Source organism: Solanum tuberosum, unplaced genomic scaffold (assembly GCF_000226075.1).
Source record: "Solanum tuberosum cultivar DM 1-3 516 R44 unplaced genomic scaffold, SolTub_3.0 scf00298, whole genome shotgun sequence".
Taxonomy (NCBI): Eukaryota; Viridiplantae; Streptophyta; class Magnoliopsida; order Solanales; family Solanaceae; genus Solanum; species Solanum tuberosum.
The window spans coordinates 300,209-309,665 of NW_006239219.1; the positions used below are offsets into that span (position 1 = coordinate 300,209).

A 9,457-nucleotide genomic window follows, 5' to 3' on the forward strand; every position below is an offset into this window, starting at 1 on the left:
AAACCTAGGTTATTACTGGGAAGATTTCTTTCAAGGAGAAGAAAGGTACCGGAAAAACTCTGGTCCGAATCTTGCTTTTCCTACATTATAATTGAGGAAATCAAGTTCAATTCTACGGAAAACATCGAAATTCATTCAAAATTAACACAAATAATCGTCTGAACAATTGCAGGTAACCTAAAACTACAATACTCGATGAGATAATCCCCGATCTTTGAGCTAAATGATGAAAATTGTTCGGAAAATCTGGAATACCTGAAGATATACTCTAGTGGCAGCTGAACCTTTCTCTTCCATAGCTGGTAACAAGCAGAGACGCAATTTTGCGGAGCTAATTGGGGCAAGAGTGGCGGGAAGTTAAGAGTGAGGAGTGGAGTTGAACTGTATATATACTGATACTACTACTGTAATTTACTTTTTTTTTTTTGTTAAATAAAGCCAAGTAGTGAAGAGATTTTGTTGAATATAATATAATCAAATTGGACACTTTAATTATCCAATATAACATAAACACTTCCTATGAAAAATATAATATTTTCTTCTTAAATTAGTTTTTCAAGCAGCACCAGCAAACGATAGTTAGAGTCAACTTAGTAACGAATTTCTCAAATCTGAACATATTTAAACCTTTTAATTTTCGAGCATTTAAATATAAGAGTTAAGAACTAAAATTTTCAAGTATGTAACAATGCTATAATCTCGATTTACATATCAACTGAGGTTAGAATTAGATGATTACACAAAAATTTAATTTCTGAACTCAATAAAGAATTCAATTTTTTTACATAAAATGTAGATATTCAAAATTTTCTAAAACCTATACTCCTCCCTCACTTTGTGTTATATATATGTAGAAATTGCTTTTGCATTCCCATGGTGGTATGCAAAAGTTTTGTTTTAAATGTGAGCTTACTTGAAGTAGATTTGAAATACTTTTTATTAACATTGAAATCAAACATTCAAGTAATGTCTTATTGAATAACACATTACAAATTATACTTATTCGAGAGAATTTGTGAATAGTTAACAAGATAAATTAGGGGTGTCAAAAATGAACCGAAACATAGGTAATTCAACCCGTTTTTTAGCCCATTTGAGCCCAAAGTAAACTTGGGCGGGTCAAAATCCAACCCGATTTCTATCTGAACCTATTTTAATATCTCCAATTTCAACCCAACCTGCCCATTTGACACCCCTAAGATAAATAATATATAGATAACACAAATCGTACCAATTCAAATTCTGTGAACAAAATGAACAAGCACCAAGTCTTACCAATATGATAGATTTCAAGTTAATCACAACATATAATGTAAATAATTACAAGTCTTCATAATCTGGTTGAATTTAAAGCCAACTCAGTAATATGCATCGTAAAGCGTTACAAGTAAATTTTGATAATCTAACATGACTTCAAGATAGGCACTTTAGAAACATATGTTACAAACATTTACAAGACTTGAAAATTCGACATATCTTACAATTGAATAATAATCTTGTCAATTCGGAAAACTTCAAGGTAATACAACAACAAATCGATCAAATGAGCAACAAAGACAAAAAAGAAAAAAACTCAAGAAAATCTTATCAATTCGGTAAAACCTCTCGGTAATTCAATAACACATCAACCAAATGAACAAAATTAAAGACCATAACTTTAAGAGATTAAAATTAAAGATCACCCCGAAATAAGGACAATTTGTGCAAAACTTGTAATCAAGACAAGGTGTAGTGGGTACTGGGCCCCAAGCGAAGCCCTGGGCCTAAAAGTTGCTTTACTGGCCCATGAAAAAAGCTTACACAGCACGCCTGGCTCCCATAGATGCTATAATAGCCCAAATATATAAACCCGCTCAAATTTGAAATCTCCCCAAATCTGCTAAATCCCCATTTTCAGCAAAACACTGACACCATTACAGAGGTGAAGCACCGAGCACGAACTCTCTTCAGATTCTCTCTACAAGAAGCTCCATTTCCAGCCGATGGAGAGGAAAACTCCAAATAGAACAAGGAGGAAGCAGAGAAGCAACCAAAAAAGCAAGAAGAGGATGAACAAGGGTTCACTTTCCAGTCATTTCACTGTTGGGATTGCCAAACCTCCGCTTCCTAATCAACAACAGCTTCATTCCTCATTTTCTAATGTTACTTTACCAAATCCTTCTCGATTCCAGAAACTTCTGGATTCTGATGACCTTCCGCCAGCTCAATCTCAGTTCTCTTCAGTTTTGTCGTTGAATCTCGATGCTGATGCTGATGTTGCCGATGTTGCTGAAAAGGATTTCATTCTCAGTCAAGATTTCTTCTGGTAAATTTTTTTTCCCTTTTTTTTTTCGATTAGAAAGATATGTGTTTGAATGGAATAAGATGTAGAGTAGCCACTGAGATTTGAACTGGTTCCGATTGTGCCCTTTTTGGTCCCTTGATGGTCCAATTGGGACGGGGAACTGATTAAGGTGTAATTTATTGATTGCTTACTGCCCCCAAATTTTTACATTAGTTAGGTTTTGATTTTTAAACTCTTACATCTAATTCCTGATCATATCTTTGTATTGGGGGATCTTAGTAGCTTAGTTGGTTGGCTAACTTAACTCGCACCTTGTTGGTAAGGGTTTGATTCCCCAACTTGTAATCCCCCGATTTTTTAAATATAAAAGATCATATCTTCACATTGTATCCTCTAGTTTTGTTTTCTACTTATAATTAATTTTTTGGAATGCAGTACTCCAGATTACCTAACGCCAGATGCACCTGCAATTTGTAATGGGCTTGATGGTGATAAGGTAATTTCTTTACCAGAGTGTGTTAAAAATTGTGACTTTTTTTCTCTGTGACAGGCTGTTGTTTCAGTATGTCATACTGTGCGTTTCCCTCTTCTTTTTTTTAGGATGATTATACTCCTTGTCCCAAGTCACCCGAGAAGCTTCAAAGTGTAACAAGAAAGAGGCCTCGACTAGGTATGAAATACTCTCATACTTTGCTGTCCATTTCACTTCATTTTTCATTTGTGGAATCATTACTGGCTCGGTCAAGTTTTAACTTTTATCATGCAAAATCTCTTCTTTCTTTTCTTATTTTTGTTCTACTATTGAGGCATGACAAAGGCGTTGAGTAAGGTAAAGTGTCAAAGTAATAGCACATTCGGATATTGAAGAAAATTAGAACAGAAACATCTTTGAAATTTAAGAATTTATAATGTGTATGAATATCCCTTGCATTATCAAGCTTCTATTTTTAGCTGTTCTTCTTGTTACTGTCAGACACCTTTTGAATCTGGAAATCTCTCTCTCTCTTTCCACTTTAGCATGTTTTGAAGTTTGTTGTTTGCACCATTATCTTCCATAATTAATCGTAAAATTGTAAATTAACTTTCTTATGTTTTCCTTTCATAATGCCCATCTTTACAGTGTCGGTAAGGCCTTTTAGTTCCGATTTATCTGGACAGCAGCAGCCAGTAGATATTCCTACAGATACTTTTGGGACAGACGAAATGAAATCAGAAAAGATAAGTGAGTCAGAAAAGGGTCCCAGTTATGTGTCACAATCTGCTATTGCTTTAAGATATCGAGTCATGCCTCCTCCGTGCATTAGAAACCCTTATCTCGGGGATGCTTCCGAGATAGATGCAGATCCTTTTGGAAACAGGAGATCCAAGTACCCAGGTACTGGTCAGTGAGTTTGAATAATTGGTGGATTCTATTTTCTTTGGAACAGTTTAGTTCTTCAAAAGAAAATTAGAGTGTGATCTCTTGTTCTTCATGGCAGAATCATTGTGTTGTTTTCTGTTAAATTCCTAATGTTACTCTTTCTTTGATCTGTAGTTTTTAACCCTGCAATTTCTGGTAATGATGGTCTGTCACGGTATCGGACTGATTTCCATGAAATTGAGGTATGTTTGATGCTTGTATTCTTGACTCTTACTAATACTTTCTTAAATTTTTTTCCGGACCTATCTAAGACCCTTTTATTCTTTCAGCAAATCGGTAGTGGGAACTTCAGCCGTGTTTTCAAAGTCTTTAAGAGAATTGATGGATGTATGTATGCAGTGAAACATAGCACTAAACAGTTACATCAAGACACAGATAGGTGATATTTCCTTTCTTTCAACACTCTGGCCTTATGATATGACATTACAGAGTGTGTGTATTTTTCTTGACATATCATATAACTAAAAGAAACATTTCCTTAGTTATTTTCTGATATCCTGTTGGCCATATAATTGGTAGCGTCTAATAGCGGTGGAAGTTTGGGATGAGGCTAGAGTGGTATTGCTATGGGGTTTGCATGATATACGAATTAAGAATGCAATAGAAAATGTCCTACGCCCATAATTTATGTGTACTGTTTCTTATATTTGGCATAATGTATTTTCTCCAAGATAAACATTTTCAATAGATTTGAGCACAGATTTTTGGAAAATGTCTTTACAAGGTGAATCTTATGTGATGCCAAACATGCTGTTTATATTCAATATAGTTCAGTCATATTTATGCATTTAAATTGTGTTCTTCCAGGAGAAAGGCTTTGATGGAAGTGCAAGCATTGGCTGCTTTAGGTAGCATGCTGATCTACTTTTGTTGCTGACATTATCATTTGAACTACCCCAGAGATTATTGTTTCAACATGTTTTGTTTTTTATACTTACAGGACCTCATGAGAACGTAGTTGGCTATTATTCATCTTGGTTTGAAAATGAACACCTTTACATCCAAATGGAGCTCTGTGACCACAGTTTATCCAACAAAAAATATTCTAAACTATTTTCGGAGGTAGAAGTTTTGGAAGCAATGTATCAGGTGCGGCTCTTGTTGGAATCTTTAAGAGCTACTTTTGTGTCATGTACTGAGTATGACTGTCTTGTAAGTCTCAAAAAAGTTAGAAGAAAGATATATATCTTGCAAACCAATTATACTTCATCGACCAAAGAGATAATTTTTGACTATACACATAACCAATGATCATATCATCAATTATGAAACTTCAACTGCTAAAATTACTGTGATTTCCATCTGTTATTTAGGGGAAGCAACTGTAGCAAAGTCAGTACCTAATCCACCCTCCTAATACTTGCAACATGCAGCATACAACATGCAACATTTCATAATGCTTTAAAGTGTTTCATGGAAATACAATATTCAAATCTAGTTCCATTTTGCTATTTACACTGGAAGGGTGTTACTTTTGTAACTTGATCCTCATTCAAATGCATAATGTTGCCCAAATATCCTGCATTGTGTTAGTGCTTGTTGATTTCACATGAGAAAAGAGGATCAGACTATAGGCTGTTAAAAGAAGAAAAGAGGATCAGCCTTATATCTGTTATAGAAGCTGATACCATTGACTGGATATGTGATCCAAATAACCCCTTTTAGGTGGTAGGGAAGCTGTTTTATATCATGTATCCTGGGATTTATTACTATCCTCTAGCTGGAGATACGACTGGAACAGGCTTTCAATTTTGAGAGGCCGAAGACCTGTATAGTAAAATATTTTGAGCTTTTAGTTCCGATCTTCGTCGAAATGCTTAGAGTTCACCCTTTGTCTACTAACCACATTTTGCTTTTGACTTCCCTTCGCTTGTTTTTGTTCGTGTATCTGGGTATTTTATTTGTGGGGTGGGAAGGCTGAGGAAAAATGGTTTTTCAAATTGAGGTCAAAATATTGATACTTGAGATGCTTTCTGATATGCAGGTAGCCAAGGCATTGCAGTTTATACATCAGAGAGGGGTAGGTCATTTAGATGTAAAGCCAGATAATATTTATGTGAAAAATGGTGTATATAAGCTTGGTGATTTTGGATGTGCAACTCTTCTTGATAAGAGCCAGCCTATTGAAGAGGGCGATGCACGTTATATGCCCCAAGAAATACTTAATGAGAACTATGATCATCTTGACAAAGTTGACATATTCTCCTTGGGCGCTGCAATATATGAACTTATTAGAGGGTCTTCACTGCCAGAATCAGGCCCTCATTTTCTAAACATTAGGGAGGGGAAATTGCCTCTTCTTCCGGGTCACTCCTTGCAATTTCAGAATCTACTCAAGGTGCTAACTTCTTCCCTTTTACCATGTTAAAAAGTCCGTAGATGGTATTTTCCTATATGCTTCGTATTCATATGACTTGATCATCTTTCATATTGTACAACCAGCATGGTACCTGAAGGTATCAACTGTAATCTGCACAATATACCATATATTTTAATCCGAGTATATCTCAATATAATTAAGCTGTCGTTAGATGATACATTTCGTTTGTCTGTGGCCATGTATGATAAAGCTAATCCATAGTAATCTGTAGAAGCAATTGCTGATTCTGTATGTTCAAATTGCAAATGTTCTCAGGCAATGATGGACCCAGATCCAACACGCCGTCCTTCTGCAAAAAGCCTTGTGGATAATCCTATCTTTGAAAGATGGCAAAGAAATGCTAACAAGTAGATATCCATGTAAATCACTGTTTTCTCGGATTTGTCGAGAACTACTTTTGCCAAAGCTGCAGTTTCTCATGCAGCATTCTGGTGTTGACCTATAGCCAAATCTGTTAATAGAGATAAAGCCTCATGCACCAAATTTTCCCATTTTGATGGTGCTACTTTTGCCAAATATTGTATCAAGAGGAAATGTTGTATCCTAATTGACCTGCAAACTGTGGTTTGCATGTCAAAATATGGTATTTGGTGGCTTTTAAGCTGATTAATTCAGTATTGGTTTTTGGTTTTGGTAACTGACATTTGTATTGATCACACCAGTAAAATAATTACATAACCATGGCAAGTTTAGACTCACTTGCTATTTCTCATGATGGAAAATACTACTAAATTCAACAGGAAATTACAGTTTCACATTTAAAATCGCTGTGAAACTCATTAATTTTATAAATATATTAATCTAAAAATTAACTAATATACTTGTTTATATAATCATATTATTTATTTTTAGAGATGTTGTTTCATATCGCGATGTATAATTGATCTGAAATCATGAAATGAAATCAGCGTTTGGATATGCAATTTCACATTGATTTCATATCAAATGAATTTTCCAAAAACCATGATTTGAGAATTTTAAATCATGATTTTGGAATTTTTTAAATACAAAAATTGACCCACAAATTTATATTTTGTAAAAACAACCTTACATTTAGAGCCTGTTTGACATTGCTGAAAACAACTTATTTTTAGAAGCACTCTTTTAAAATGTCTTTTAGAAAAGTGCTTAAGAAAAAAATTAATTTGTGTTTGGCTAATTCATTTAAAAAATGCTTTTCATAAGCAAATTTCGATTGACTTGTTTTTAAAAAAAAATGCTTTTAAGAGTCAAATTACCAAAAAGACAACTATTAATGTACTTCCAAATATTAAAATTATTTTATAGAGAGAAACTATTTTAAATATCTATTATAAAAATACAATTAATTTTTTATTTTTTTAAATTAAAATTTACATGTTTAAATTTTCAATCAATATTATACCTTTTTGGGTAGGCTGAAATCTTTAATTGTTATTTTTTCTTTTTTCTAATCTTGTAAAAATATTGTTGTTACCTTTTTTCTAATTCTACAAAATAATATATAATATATTAAATAATAATATATAAACGTAAAATAAATTATAAGATTTATTATATAAAGATAAAAATAAAATTCTTAAATGAAATTTGACCAAATTTAGGAAATATGCTACTTAATTAATAAGAAATATATTGGTAAATATATATATATATGAAAATGATATTTTAGTCTTGAGAAAAATATTATTTTTTCTAAAAAAAGCAGAAATTTTTAGCTTCTTTCCAACAGTAGAAAAACTGCTTCCGCTTCCATTTAAAAACACTTTTATTGATGAGATAAGTGGTTAAAACACACCTAAACTATACCCTTTTTTTGAGTTTCATAGCCGAACTATCGAAAGTGTGAGAAACACACCTAAACTATTACACTTTAGTTTGAAAAACACACCTCTGTGCTGACTGGACCAAATGTGTGTGTACACACTCTTTTACGCGCGTGTGGCCTTGATTTTCGTCCACATGGCTTCTTCTTTTTTTTAAAAATAAAATATCAAAACACATCTAAACTATAAAATTGTTTGACTTCCTCACCTAAACTATTAGGAGAGAAACACACCTAAACTATCATTCATAAATTTGAGAAACACACCTTAAATTATATGTTACACTAGTTGCTTAAGCTCGCTCAAAAGGGACTGATATTTGTATATCAATGATGCCATACGAGGAATCCACGACGCCCTTTGGTAGCTTTAATAATTTGAGGGGTGAGTGTTTGTCCATGACATCAGATTCTATTTTTTTGTTTGTTTAATAACTAGTTAGACTATATTTGTGGTATCATTATGCCACCAAATAGAGCATATTTTCTTTTTATTGAATTGTCGCTTTTTACGGACTACTTCATCAATCATTTTCTGATTACGACTATTTAAACAACTATGAGCAGCTAAGGACAGAAGTCACCAAAGAATTTTTAGTAGCTCGAAGTAGAAAATTGGTTGGCTCTAGTTTGTATAGTATAGAAACACTAAAACCAAGTAATGCATGCTTCAATTTGCAGAGCAACCTACAACTATATTAAACTACTTGGGCTGCAAATCAGTAACTGTGTTTAGTAACATCAAAATACACAACCAAAATTTGATACCATCCTATTCACAACCCAAATTCGATACCATCATATTCACAACCAAAATACACGACTTAAGAACAGTTCGAACCACATGAAAAATCAGTCACCATGTTTAGTAGATTACAATAACTACTTGGGCTGCAAATTAGTCACCGTGTTTAGTAACATTAAAATTCATAACTAAAAGTCGACATCGTCCTATTCACAACCAAAATACGTGACTTAAAAATAGTTCGAGCCACATGAAAAATCAGCCACATCATCCCTAAACACCTTCAGTTCTTGTTGCACCTTGTGATGAAGTTTGTGACTTGATGTTCTTCTGTCTAAGCAAAGCACTTTTATGTTGAAGTTGTCTTCCTGTGATAGCACTTTTCCCCTTCCATTTAAGACCTTTACTTGGTGCATACCCAAGGTCACCGGTGACAATAGCTGAACTTATCAGTTTCTCTTGTGCTCCACTCTTGATTACCCTACTAATAGATCTTCCTTGCTGTAAAGTAATAAAGAGTCGTTAAATTATTTTTAAGAAGTTTAATCAAGAATATAAGCTTATTAACTCTCGTTTTTACCTCGGCACAAATAAAACCATCTTTGCTCACAAATACTCCATGACCCACTACTCTTGGCCTCTTAAATGCATTATTTGCACCTTTTCTATTACCACTGTCACTTTGCACTATTGCTTGAGATGGTTCAGAAGATTGAGATTGTTGCACTGCTGGAGTGGAGTGAGATTTCTGCTTGCCACTTCTTTTACTACTGGCAGATGCTTGTGATGTAGTAATACCCTATGCAAAGAATAATTTTGAAAGT

The 9,457-nt window shown here is 33.7% G+C and overlaps 1 protein-coding gene and 1 long non-coding RNA gene across 2 annotated transcripts; one reads left to right on the forward strand and one right to left on the reverse strand.

Annotated features, from left to right (window-relative positions):
• The first annotated feature begins 1,886 nt into the window (after window positions 1-1,886).
• On the forward strand, window positions 1,887-6,763 carry LOC102601986 (wee1-like protein kinase). Its single transcript, XM_006359342.2, has 10 exons — window positions 1,887-2,305; window positions 2,720-2,780; window positions 2,885-2,954; window positions 3,405-3,659; window positions 3,819-3,886; window positions 3,974-4,083; window positions 4,512-4,552; window positions 4,645-4,793; window positions 5,689-6,042; window positions 6,340-6,763. Exons 1-10 carry the CDS (start codon window positions 1,983-1,985, stop codon window positions 6,433-6,435), a joined length of 1,527 nt encoding a protein of 508 aa, XP_006359404.1. The 5' UTR covers window positions 1,887-1,982; the 3' UTR covers window positions 6,436-6,763.
• Window positions 6,764-8,663: 1,900 nt separating this feature from the next.
• Window positions 8,664-9,381, reverse strand: LOC102602319 (uncharacterized). Its single transcript, XR_368254.1, has 2 exons — window positions 9,214-9,381; window positions 8,664-9,134 (listed from the first exon to the last, which is right to left on the reverse strand). It is a non-coding gene; the product is annotated as an uncharacterized lncRNA (long non-coding RNA).
• Between the last annotated feature and the right edge of the window lie 76 nt (window positions 9,382-9,457).